Source organism: Tamandua tetradactyla, chromosome 6 (genome assembly GCF_023851605.1).
Source record: "Tamandua tetradactyla isolate mTamTet1 chromosome 6, mTamTet1.pri, whole genome shotgun sequence".
NCBI classification, from domain to species: Eukaryota; Metazoa; Chordata; class Mammalia; order Pilosa; family Myrmecophagidae; genus Tamandua; species Tamandua tetradactyla.
The window spans coordinates 110,748,977-110,762,939 of NC_135332.1; the positions used below are offsets into that span (position 1 = coordinate 110,748,977).

The 13,963-nt window shown below is 34.0% G+C and overlaps 1 protein-coding gene across 11 annotated transcripts in view; it reads left to right on the top strand.

The window, feature by feature from the left end:
* The window catches only part of CSPP1 (centrosome and spindle pole associated protein 1), a 234,531-nt gene that overhangs the window by 61,747 nt on the left and 158,821 nt on the right, over positions 1-13,963 (top strand). For 6 of the 11 annotated variants that reach the window (XR_013178240.1, XM_077166937.1, XM_077166942.1 and 3 more), the window contains exons 4-6: positions 5,212-5,315; positions 6,063-6,086; positions 12,835-12,915. Coding sequence is in view for 10 of the 11 variants with exons in the window: in XM_077166937.1 (XP_077023052.1) it covers positions 5,212-5,315; positions 6,063-6,086; positions 12,835-12,915 (209 nt within the window). In the remaining variant the exon portion in view is untranslated. The remainder of the gene's footprint in view (positions 1-5,211; positions 5,316-6,062; positions 6,087-12,834; positions 12,916-13,963) is intronic. The other 5 variants (XM_077166946.1, XM_077166941.1, XM_077166944.1 and 2 more) reach the window with 2 other exon arrangements.

Consider the following 13,963-nt stretch of genomic DNA (forward strand, 5'->3'; position numbering starts at 1 on the left):
TCCTCCTATTATTTATTTATTTTCTGTCCTTATTATTTTACTCATCTGTCCATACCCTGGATAAAGGGAGTGTCAGCCATAAGGTTTTCATAATTACACGGGCACATTGTAAAAGCTATGTAGTTATACAATCATCTTCAGAAATTAAATCTACTGGAATACAATTCAATAGTTTCAGATACTTCCCTCTAGCCACTCCAATACAACATAAAGTAAAAAGGGATACCTATATAATGCATAACAATAACCTTCAGGATAACCTCTTGACTCTGTTTGAAATCCCTTAGCCATCGAAACTTTATTTTGTTTCATTTCTTTCTTCCCCCTTTTGGTCAAGAAGGCTTTCTCAATCCCATGATGCTGGACCAGCTTATCCGTGGGAATCATGTCCCACTTTGCCAAGCAGATTTATACCCCTGGGAGTCATGTCCCACACAGGGGAGAGGGCAGTGAGTTTGCCTGCTGAGTTGGCTTAGAGAGAGAGATCACATCTGAGCAACAAAGGAGGTTCTCTGGGGGGTGACTCTTTAACATCATTATAAGTAGGCTTAGCGTAAGTTTGATAGGGGAAGCCCCAAAATCGAGAGCTCAGCTTATTGAATTGCTTGTCCCCACTGCTTGTGAGATTATCAGGAATTTCCCAGATGGGAAAATTCAACATTTCCTCCTTTCTCCCTTGTCCCCCAAGGGGACTTTGCAAATACTTTTTTTGTTCTCTGCCCATATTACTCTGGAATGTATCTGGGCATCACATTAACCTGCACAAACCAACAAGATCTTACTCCCTATTTAAGATTCCATGTAATTATTGTGTTCAAATAAATTTACCATACAAGTTAAATTAGATAATGTGCTACCCAAAATATAAATTTTGCATCAAATGAACATCTCTTCCTTTGGTCTCACAGAGGAGTTGAAGTTTTAAAATGTAGACCATATCCTTTACTCTGTATTCTGATTTACCTTATTCCTATTCTGATCACTTTTTCTGCTTTTTAACAGTTGTTATTTGGGGTAATGCTGACTTTCATAGCTTCAGAGCTCTGAGTCGGTGTCACACAAATACCCGAAGTTCCAGGGAACGACTGGGTTGTACACAAATAGCTCATATCTCAGAATTTAGAAATAACTGGTTACAACTTCAGAATAGATGTGATTGCTGTAAGACCTTAAAATCTAGGACCCTTAACCATAGGCCTCAACCTGATAACCCAAACTATTGACTTCAGTTCTCTGAGTTTATTTATTATAGTTAGTCCATATGATTGGGGCATGATAATATTTGTCTTTTTGTTTCTGACATTTCATTCAACATATTGTTCTCAAGGTTCATTCACCTAGTTGCATGTCTCACAACATCATTTCTTCTTGCAGTTGCTTGTTAGTCTATTGTATGTAAAGACCACAGTCCCCCCTTCCATTCCTCAGTCTTTGTATCCTTAGGCCACCTCCATCCAGTTGCAAATCTGCAAACACCAGCATGTCCATATCCACTCATGTCCCTACTCTCAGTTCCTCCAGGTATATACCTAGCAACTGGGTTGCAGGATCAGTGCTGAATCCCTTAAGAGTCTCTTAAGTTTCCCTTATAGACAGTACGTACATGTGTTGTCACAATTTGTTGCTGATACTTAATTGCGTCTTGTGACTCCACTGAGGAAAGACTCTTGGGAGTTTATCCTTGGTTGCTTCCAGACTTTGCCTCGTGTATATTTTCCCTTTGTTTGCTAATTTCCTTTGTATTTATTCACTATAATAAACCATAACCATGAGTATATTGACTTTTAAACGTTTCTGTGCCTTGTAAGAGTCCTAATGAATCACCAAACCTGGGGGTAGTCTTGGGGACCCAGACACTCTCCTCAGTCTTTTTTTCTGTTTTTTTTCCATTTCCCTCAACTCTACAATGTCGGTAATCCAGGAATCCATCTTCTGTATCTATAGTCCCTAGTATCTACCATTTGTAGGCTATAGCTCTCATGCTATATCAATGTTGCCATCGATCAGCATTTCAGGCACTAAGATTCACAAGACTTATCTTTCATGTTCTGAATTCATCATTTTGGAGTTGTAAAAACAGAAAGATCAGAGATTACCAATGTAAGGTAAAGAGATGTTACTTTTGTTACTAAAGATTGTGAGATCTCATTCTAAAAAATTTGTGCTATTTGAAGTATAATTGTGCTTATAGAAATTTGGAGAAGAAAGAATTATAAGAAAGAACTTTATTGTTATAATTAAAAAAATAATATAGAAAGGAATTAATTCCAGGATTTTATATTACTGAGAAATCATAGAATTTAGATTGAACTCAAAATTATATTTAATGTAAAAATTTTAGAAAATAGACAAAAGGAAATTGTTGACATTTAAAATTATTTTTAGTTATGCTTTTAATTATCATTCTTTTTAGGACATTTAGTCTTAGGTTTATCTTATTACAAACCAAAGCCCAGACACTCTTTTTCCTCTGTTCAGTTTGTTAAAGTCACCCGAGTCCTTTTTATGAATACCTTTATATAGCTGAAGTTTAAAAGTATAGTGTTCTCCCAGTTAAAATAATCGTATTTCTTGATAAGTCACCTGCTTATGTAAAGGCTTATTATAGTTTATCTTTTAATTGTTTTTACAATTAAAATCACCTTCTCATGGTGATATACTAATTAAAAGTAAATGTTCTATGGTAATACGTTTTATAGATAATATTCATTATCAGTGTTGTGTTAAAAGGCAAAGGAATGTTTTTTTGAAGTTTTTATACTTTAGGTTTAAATATTTTATTTGGCCTGCAGTTGCTACAGAAACCAAATACTGTGGTTCTGAAGCATAATGTTAACTGTCTTAGGATCACTGCTGTTATACTTGGTGAAGTGACATCACTTCAAATGACACTAATATTTTACTTGGGCCACTAAAACCAACTGAAGATAGCTGCTGACTAGGTCTTACCATATTTCTTAGCTCATTAAGTCAATTGAGATGCCATCCTTAATGCTTCATTTAAAATGAATATTTGAATTGTTCCATACAGATCTTAATTTTATTTCACTGAACTGCCTCTAATGCCATACATAACATTTGGTACTGGATGACAAAAATAAAAATTAAACAATGTTTTCTGTTGACTAAACATTAAATTAATAGAATTCTGAATAAGTTAGCAGGCATTATATATCGTTAAATGTGTGCTAAGACAATTATTACAAATACTATTTGAATCTGTAATTAAAAGAAACAGTCTTGATAAAACTGAACTTAGTATGAGCAGTAATGTATAAATGAAAATCAATCACATTTTCCTTTCCGTTCTTCTATGTAAACCTGCCATGCAGAACTGAAAAAGAGCCACCTTAACTACATGACTTTTCTGAAAGCTGGAAATTGCTTGTTTCTGGGGTAGGAAGGCAGAGCGTAGAAAGACAGAGTATATGGGGACTGCATCAGGCAGCATTGTCTCTTTCTCCTTGACACAATAAATCATCCATTGTGACCCTGTGTAACTGGGGTATGTAACTTTGGTAACTGGTTATGAAGCTTTCTCTATGCAGATTACTAAAAGCAGAAATTAAATACTAAGAATAATGTATTATTTTCTCTTTCCTTTTGCTTGCGTAGTCGCTCATTTGTTTAGCGAATATTTCTTGGATACAAGTTATGTGCCAGACATTATAAAGTTGAATAACCATAGACCTTGCTGCCATGGATTTTATTGTTTAGTTTCATATGTGAAGCTCCAGTCCGAATGTGAGAATCCAAATGATTTATTTCCTTAGGTTTAAAATCTGTAACTTTAAAAATAAGGTTTATATTACTTTGTGAAGAAAGAATACCTTTTCTAGGATGAAAATTCCAAACATATGAATGCTTTGGTTCTTTTGAAGAGATTTGGGAGCTTGAGTGAAATGTGTTCAAAAGAATCCTTCACTGTCTTCCATTAGCAAGAAGTTAAATAGGCCAAAAGTGTTTTTATTAAGAGAATTTCACTGTACTTAAGATGAAAAGTAGAATTTAGGGCTTGTAAAAATCAAGACATCCATTTATATTTATACTACTTTGACCTTTTTCTCCCAGCAATATTTCAGTGATATAATAAAACAATGATATATGATAAATTCCCATCATTTATTGCATTGTGAGCTATAAGGCAGAAAAATTGTGAGGTCTGTGATGATTCTTTAACTGAAGTTATTACAGCTATAGATTTGTAGCTGGTTCTCTAAAGAAACATTTCATTTTGTTTAGAAATGGTTATTTTTTATTCTGTGGTATTATATACCAGTACTAAAGAAAGGAAGAGGTGCTTCAGTAACCTGAAAAGAATATTTATCTGGTATCAGTGTTTCTTAATAAAGTATCTTACTATTGAAATATTTGAAAAGTATGTAATTAGATTTTTAACTTCACTGAGGTATAATTTACATGCCATGAAATATTCCTGTTTAAAGTGTACAAGTCAGTGTTTTTAAGCATATTTATAACTGTACGCCCATAACCATATTTTAGTTTTAAAACATTTTCATTACCCCAAAATATAATTTGATTTTTTAACTTACATATGGAAATACTACTCAGAATTGAAGTTTTTCTTTAAAAATTAATATCCATTTATATGAAATTGTAATTGATTTAAATGGAAAGAATTTTGGAAATGCCAGTCAAAGACATTTGTGGCCCCAATTATTTTTCCTCAGAAACACTGTAGCAAAGATATTTTTGTATAGTAAAAAAAAAGTTAATTCTCCCAGACTGAAAAACAGATACTTTAAAATTGTAGGTGTTTACTTTTATAGAAATTACACTTAACGATTAAATGAAGATGTAAAGATCATCAGCTTTTCTTTGATTTAATTTTGTTATCCTTGAAAAAGTAAGATGCAGAACGATTTATCTAAAGGGAGAAAGAAGTAAATATGTTTAATTATCTGTTCATAGATACATATATTTCTGGAGGGAGACACAAGAATCTGTGATGTTGGTTTTCTCTGGCAGGAGAACTTGGGTGACTGAGGTTCATGGGTAGGAGAGATATTTTCTACAATGGAAGTGTATTCCCTATTGAAATATTTTAAATAAAAAATTTGTAAGCCTGATTCCAGTCTCAGAATCAGTATTGCTGTGTTCCTTTTTACTGTGCTTTCTTCCAAGAGGTAGAACTCATTGAAATTTGTTTGAAAATGGAATACATTACTTAAGAAGTGGTTTTCTTTCTAGGAATTGATTATGGATTAAGTTTACCACTTGGGGAAGACTATGAACGAAAGAAACATAAACTAAAAGAAGAATTGCGGCAAGATTATAGACGCTATCTTACTCAGGTAATGAGTTCTATTAATTGGTTGGATCTTAGGTTTAAAAATTCATCTCTAAATTTGCTTACCTAGATTTTAGTCATGTGTGCTAATTTCAGGATCTCATGGGTATCTAGCAAAGGGATCAAAACTTCTGAACTTTGGGTATTGTAGTCAAAACTAAATAACATCCTAGGAAATACATATACGTGTATGTAACATATGTGACATTGATAGAAAAATGGTGCTGTGAACTGATACTATGGAATAACACAGACTCCTGACCTTAGGAGGAGAGCAGTGGGTTCTAATTTTAAATCAGATTGTAAATTCTGGTTGTTCATGTGTCCTGTAAAGTTTTTATGGTTTAAAGTAGTCCAATTATGATTCTGTACTACTCTATCCCCCAACTATGTATTAAAATGACACGTGCTGTTCAAGATGTTAAAGTTTAAAATATTTCATTTAGCTATCAGTCTTTGCTTTATGATTTAATCTGTTTTACTTAGAAGAACCCTGTTTTAACTATATTTGGCTAAATTATGTAACAGCTAAACTAAAAATTTATTATAAGTTTAAAAATGAAATTTAATTTTTGGTTTATAAAATTATTTAAAACAATCATGCTGTTTCTAGTCATCCCCATTAGTTTTTCACCACTTTTAAAATATTTGTTCCAACTGGGCAAATGGTCTCATTTATTCTGATTTGGTCATGGAGACAAAGGACTTTGTCTGAATATATTTATCAGTGGTTTGTTTCCCCTCACTTTAGGGTATTACACAAGCAAAAAGAAAGGTAGGGTTGCCTGCCAAATGTTTTCCTTTGTTTTTTTTTTTTGTTGTTGTTGTAGATCTAGTAGCTTGCAAATTGTTTTCATTTATGAGATCGCTACACTTAAATCAATTAAAAATAGTTCATTTGTGGCTTTTGAGGCTTGAGTGGTGCCATTTTTTATCTTTGCTTTTAGCAAAATGACAGTCTATATGTTCTGTTTTTCCATTAATACAATCAAGCGTTCTTTTTGATTACTGCTTTGCATTTGTTTTGTTGCTTTCTTATGCATTCTCTATAAATATTGTGCAACTATTGTAAATCCATTTGTCTTTAGCATGCTAGTCTTCAAATTATACTAATCCCGTTAAGGTTAATAGAATATTCACAACTTTCTAAGGTGTTTTTGAACTGTGTGTTGTCAGAATTTGGATCACTGTATATATATATTTTTCCCATTACTGGATATTTTTGCACCAAATCTTGTGGCATACATTTGTAGATTTATCTTGGAAGCCAAAGAGAAACAGTTCTATAGTTTTACAAAACTATTTTTAAAAGTAATTTCACATCCGTTTGTCTTTCAGCCAATACTTTGTAAACTTTTAGAATGAAGATGAACTACATATGGATCCTGTCTTCAAGAGGCTTAGAATCTAGTTGTGATGATAAGATTCATACAACTTAAAAAAAAATAATTACTAGGATAGACCTTATGGTGGGAGGTGTTATTTTGCAAAGCACCGTAGAATAGGATAGCATGAATATTCTAGATGGAGAGGCAAGGAGAGAAAGCTTTTCAGATGGAAATATAGAATGAAGGACCTAAAGGGAATTTAGCTTCATATGGATGAACTATAATAGGTTTACAAGCCTAGTAGGCTTGATATTGGGGGGAAGTAGTGAGAAATAATGATGTCAAGATAAAGGATAGGATCAGATTAGAAAGCAGTGGACTTTTCACTTGATATGTGTGATGGGCAGTGGTGAAGCGTATCTCCTTAAGCAGCCTGTTTGAAAAGAGTAAATTTGCCAACTTAGATGCTCTGCTCCTCACTGTCTTAAATTTCTGCTATAACTTTTAAACTGATTTCCTTGGGCTAATTTTCCATCCATTCTCCACACTACTTTCCAGAATGATCGCACCAGTTTGAATATCCAGGGTCTCCTCACTGCTTTCAGGATAAAAATGGACATTTCTTATAGTAGTCTTTCATCTCCCAGCCTGTCTTCCTTGCCTTAAACCTCATTATCCCTCCTCTCCCTGACCCTTCCTCATTGCTCTTTTCAGATCTCACCCTTCTGAACTGCTTGTGGTTCCCTTGAAAGCTTTAATCATTCTTGCTTAAAATTCTTCTCTCCCCTTTTTCCCGTTTTCCTTTCCTCCTTTTATCCTGGCTAAAATTTAATTTAGATACTATCACCTCTGGTGGAATTTTTATTAAAAATTTTTTTATTGTTAAATATAACATATGCAAAGAAAAGGAAGAAAAAGAAGTGATTTTCAAAGTACACTTCAATACATAGTTACAGAACAAACAGATTTCAGAGTTTGTCATGGGTTACCATTCCACTATTTCAGATTTTTCTGTCTAGCTGCTTCAAAACACTGGAGGCTAGAAGAAACGCTTTTTTTTTCTTTTTTGTGAAAATTAGCATATATAAAAACAATAAGTTTCAAAGCATATCGCAACAATTAGTTGTAGAACAGATTTCAGAGTTTGGTATGGGTTACGATTCTACAATTCTAGATTTTTATTTCTAGCTGCTCTAAGATGCTAGAGACTAAAAGAAATATGAATGTAATGATTCAGCGATCATACTCATTTGTTAAACTCTACCTTCTTTATATAACTCCACCATCACCTTTGATCTTTCTATCCCACTCTGTAAGGGTATTTGGGTTATGCCTATTGTAACTTTTTCACGTTGGAAGGGGCTGTCGATAACATAGGTTAGGGAGATGGACCTAGTTGATGTTCTGTAGAGGCTGGCCGTTCTAGGTTTCAGGACTTATCTGGTCCAAGGACCCATCTGGAGGTTGTAGGTTTCTGCAAAGTTACTCTAGTGCATGGAACTTTTGTAGATTCTTATATAATGCCCTCGGTGTTCTGGTTTTGGTTGGGGTTTGGCAAGTTATGATAGGTAGCAACATCTAACTGAAGCTTGCATAAGAATGACCTCCAGAGTAGTCCCTTGACTCTATTTGAACTCTCTTAGCCACTGATGATATCTTATTTGTTACACTTCTTTTCCCCCTTTTGGTCAGGATGGCATTATTGATCCCTTGGTGCCAGGACTGGGCTCATCCCTGGGAGTCATCTCCCATGCCACCAGGAACACTTTCACCCTTGGATGTCATGTCCCACATAGTGGGGAGGGCAATGGTTTCACTTGTAGAGTTTAGCTTAAAGAGAGACCACATCTGAGCAACCAAAGAGGTTCTCCAGAAGTAACTCTTAGGCATACTTATAGGTAGGATAAGCTTCTCTGCTATATACATAAACTTCACAAGAGCAAGCCTCAAGATCAAGGGCTTGGCCTATTGTTTTGGGTGTCCCTAACTTTGTCACAGTATTGGGGTTTCCCAGTGGTAAAGTTTAATGGTTCCAAAATTTTTCTCCCATCCCTCAAGGGACTTTGCCAATACTTTTTGATTATCTGCTTAATATTCTGGGATGTATCCAGGTATTACATTAAGCTATACAGGATTAAAGATCCTCATTCTTCTTCTGGCCTCCCTGTATTTAGATTGTTTAAATGATCTATCCAGACAGGTTGAGTTAGATTATGTGCTACAGAAAATTTAGGTTCTGGACAAAATAAACATTTCTTCCTTTGGTCTCAAGGAGTAGGTAGTGTTCTAAAATATAGACAATGTCTTCCTTATCCCTGTATTTTGAAGTAACTTAATCCTGACCTGATAGGCTTCATTCTTAATCTCTAAATATCAGGTTATACATATATAAAACAGCCTCTCAAAATCCAGAAGTAACAGTTACCACTCTGAACTAAATGTAGCTGGTATAAGAACTTAAAATCTAGGCCCCTGTTTTTTTGATAAGTGCTTTCTAAATGAGACCATACAATATTTGCTCTTTTGTTTCTGGCTTATTTTGTCTCACCAAATGTCCCTCAGGTTCATTCACAGTGTCGCATGCCTCACAACTTTGTTCCTTCTTGTACCAGCACACTATTCAATCATATCAGCTACCTCCATTCATTGGGCATCATGTATAATGTCCAGAATCAACAGTCTATCATCACTCTCAATTTTAGATAATTTCATTGCTCCCAAGAGAAAGAAGCATACCTTCACCAAACAGAAAATCTAAACTTCCCCTTAACTTCTTGTTGCTCTTCCCATTATTTACCCCTGGTGTTGCTGTGGTACTCTTGATGTTTTCCTGTTAAACATAGGTCATATCATGCAATAGCAGTTTTTCTGGAGGAATTTTTAACCTGACTCTTCCAATTTAGGTGAAGTACATGCCCAACCTGATTTTTTTTTCAAGACAACTTACACATTTTAATAAAATTAGATTAGCTTTACTAACAATTTGAGAGTGTTTCAGTTCCATCTAATCTTATAGCTCTGGGTGCTTATCTCTATTATATATGGCCTCATGGACTATTGAGTTACTTGTTTTGTTGACTTGTCTTCTTTACAAAGACTGGATAGGATGTCGTTGATAATTGATAAAAGTTAGTTGAGTTAATAAATGTCCTTTCTTTTCATTTGCTCCCCCACTGTCATCCAAAGTCCTGTTTCGTCCCTTTATCTGTACTCTTCAGAACCCTAACTCTGCATTCCATGATACAACTGAGTTTGGGTTTCTCTCTGGTGTCAGCTATCCATCATTTTCACTTGTGGATTTTATAATATTTCATAAATCTAAGCCTAAAAAGAAGAAGCACTGATTCTCAATCTATTCTTCACATTACTTTCTAAAGTGATCCTATCCCTTATCGGTTTAAATATCTCACTGGTGGGGGAACATCTGAAGATGATGTCTGTATGAAAGAAAAAAAGATCAAGGAACACAAATCTTAAAATTCAAAGGAATTTTGGCTGTTGGTTTAACAAGAAAGGAATTTTGATGTAGGAACTAAGAATTATCAGACATTTATGATACAGTGAATCCTAGGGAAAACTTAATGAGATATTTTCTTTCAGATTTCACAATATTTCCTTAAAATTAAAAGCAATCTTACTTTCTTACATTTCCTATTGAGTAATATTCATTAAAATTGCTAGGCCCTGAATTTAGGATAGCAAGGAGAGAAAATTCAATGGCTCAGGGAAAGAGGCAAACTCTGGTTGACATCTGAGAAGGTGGAATTGGAAAGGAAAGCAAGAGAAAAAGAAAATTACATAGATTTTGGGGATGTGGTGTAGTGGCTTCCTTGACCTTGGAATGTGTACAGCTTCCGATTCTCATTCCTTCTGGATCTTTTGGTTTCCAGTCTTTTAGATTGTATGCATTTTTAAATAAAAAAGAAAAAAAAATCTTTTAATTTTGCCAGGAAGAATCATTAAAACAAATAATCATCCTTTCTCTGTTTCTTTTTTGTTTTTGTTTTTGTTTTTCTATGCTGTATGGCGGGGTCACTTTTCGTTCTTTTTCTGTGTTGAGTATCCCCTTATTGCAGCACCATTTATTGAATTTTTGTTTGTTTTTTTGTTTGTTTATTTGCTTGTTTGTTTGTTGGGGAAGTACATGGGCCAGAAATCGAAACTGGGTCTCCCTGGCAGGTGAAAATTCTATCACTCTTCTCTCTGGTTCTTAAAATAAAGGACACTTGACCATCTTGAAACGCAGCAAGGATATTTTTCAGAAACAAGAGCAGTTTTTAAATTGAACCAATGAATTTATATTTCCAGCCCACACTGCTTCTGAACTTCTAACTTTTCTCTCCAGCAGCCTACTTTACATCTTCACTTGGAAATCTAATGGGCATCTTAAGTTGAAAATATTTAAAAGGGAACTCCTGATATCTCTTCTTCCTACCCCATCCCCTAGAAACCTGCACTACATCAATCTGTTCTAATTTTTTTTGTCAACAGTACTTATCACCATCTACACCATATGTAATTCCTTTTCATTATATACTTGTTTGTTGTCAGTTTCCCCTTACTTGAATGTAAGTTTCATGAGGGTGGGGATTTTTGTTTGTTTTCTTCACTAATGAGTCCCAAATGTTTCAAACAATGTGGCCATTCAATAAATATTTACTGAATGAATGAGTGAATGATTAAAATCCAGATTTTTGAAACTTATGGAAAGCTATCTTTATGACTTATTTATTTATTTTTTATTTCATGGAAAATTTCAGACGTTATCCTGGACCTGTGTTGGGGATGGGGTAATTGCCCAATGATGAAAATAAGAATGCTATGTATCTGTCTTCACAGGATTGGAGCTTTGAGTGTATTCTCATATATGTACATGTATAACTCTACAAAATGATTAGGTTTATAATGTACTAGGAGATATAAAGATAGAACTGACTCAGGATTTCATCATGTGTCATGTTTCCATTGGCAGATAAATTGAGAATCTCATACAGTCAGCTTTCAAATTGTTTCATAACAGTTTATTTGTAGATTTAGATTTAATGAAACTTTGCAATCATTTAGTTTTATTAATGACTCTTTTGTAGCAGTTGGTACATTGTTTTATAGTTATTTTTTGTTTACATGTCTGTTTCCCTAACTGAATTTTAAATCTCTTAGAAGTAGGGAGCATGTGCTTATTTCTGTCTCTCTACCACTTAAACTAGTACCTGGAAAGTATTAGATGGTTAATGATTGCATATTTAATGAATGCATAAAAGGCTTGGAGCTAGACAGTTTCAGTATTGCTCGATTAATCCTCATAATCTGGTGATGTAGATGACATTTTCCTTGATTTCTATGTGAAGAAATTGAGGCAGAGAAGTTAATAACTTATTCCAGTTATATGACTGCTAAATAGCAATGCCAGCAAGTTGGAGAGCATGTGTATTTTTTACTAATAGCTTGTGTTTGCGTTATAGTGTTCAAAGAAATTTCTCTTTTTTATTCTCCTTTGTTCTTGAACCATCTTTGTTAGGTAGGCAGAGCAGGTACTTTGTCATTTTACAGAAGAAGAGAGTCTGTGCCAGAGAGGTTAAGTTATTTGCTTAGTGTTACATAACTGATAAGCCTAGGGACTAGGGGTGGACTAGGTTCTTTGACTCCTAGTCTCAGGCTCTTTCTGCTGCACTGCTTTTCTAAATGTCTAATGAAAAAGAATGAAGGAATACATAAACAAACAACATTTGAAGTTTTTATCTTTTGGCATTTCAGTAGCTGTCCACTCATGTGATTGCAGGAAAAATAGAACAAAATATTACTGCCCTATGTTGAGGATATTGGTGAATAAGTTTAAATTTGCCTTAAGAATAAAAGAACATTTTCTGTAGGGTACAGAGAATGGAGGAATATACTCTTAGAAGAGGAATATAAATTGGGAAACAGCTTGCTTTTTTCCCATGACTTTTGGCATCTTGTCTCAGTAGATGCAGATCTATTGCCAAAGAAATTAAGGCCTAATTGGAAGAAAAGTTATCTTTTTTTCTAATTACATTTAGTGTAATCTCTCTAGATTTGTAGTTTATGTATTCATCTTCATTTCTTTTGTTCTGCATAATGTCATACTTTAGAATATAGAATATAAATGGTCAGTTATGAAATATATTTTATGAAGACAATTTGATAATATGTATTTTTTAATGTGTATGTATACAGAAAAATTTTCTGTCTACGGGTGAATCAGATCCATCTACTCTAGGAGTTTCTCTTCCTATTGGTGAGAGGTTATCTGCCAAGGTAGGTGGATAGGAATAGTCCTTGTGGGTAGCAATTTTCTGAAGCATTGAAGTCATAGACCTGATTAAAAATGAAAAAAAACCATAGCATCATTTCTCCATACTTGAATGTATTTCTTTTTAAAAAATCTGAAATGTTTCTACTTGTGCTGTTAAAAAGTTGAACCATGTAATGTGGCAAAAGATGTTTCTTTAATATGTTAATATTTTTGCTATATTTGGTTATATTTATATTGAATGCTTGGAATTCATTTTTTAATCATTGCTTTTTGAGCTATAAAGTTTATACTGTGACACATTTTATTAACAAAACTACTGGGTGTGAAAATGTACTGAACTTTCATGTGGGTGTGGATCTGGGACTATTTGTATTTTCTGTCAGTTCACAAATATGCGTGCATACCCTTTAGAGGTGGTAGTGATAAAGCACTATACACCTCTAGTAGAGATCTGATTCCCAAGTTATATTAGAGATTGTGAAATGGACAGTTTGGAGAAAATGGACTTACTAGTTTCAAAAGGCAGAAAATAACTTGTATGATTTTTTAGGTTGCATGTTTCAGTAACTTTGGAGGTATTAGAGGTTAAGAATATTTTCTAAAGTGTAATGTTTGTGTTTCCCATAGAACATTATTAGTGTCTATGATATTTTATTTTTTTCATTTTTGACATATAATAAGGATCCTTACTTAAGAAGGGATCACAAGATACTTGTTATTTGATCTTTATCTAGAGTGGAGTGGGGGAATGGGGATGGGGGATGTGCCCCTGAGAAAGAAAAATGAAAGTGTCCCCATCAAATTTCCTCATAAACATGCTAGTGATAGACCTGGCAAACACATAAATTGTATTTGCTAGTGAGAGAAATTTATCTATGGAATGCTTTTGGCAGGATATACTTGTTTGCCTAGAATTGTTTATAGGGAAAAACCATGGAATCCATGGATTTATGGGACTTGCATGGCTGCTTCGAAAATGTCATTTGAGTAACTAACTATTGGAGTATAAAATGCAGATGTTTCAGAAGTAAAGCAGTTCCCTTTTCTTGG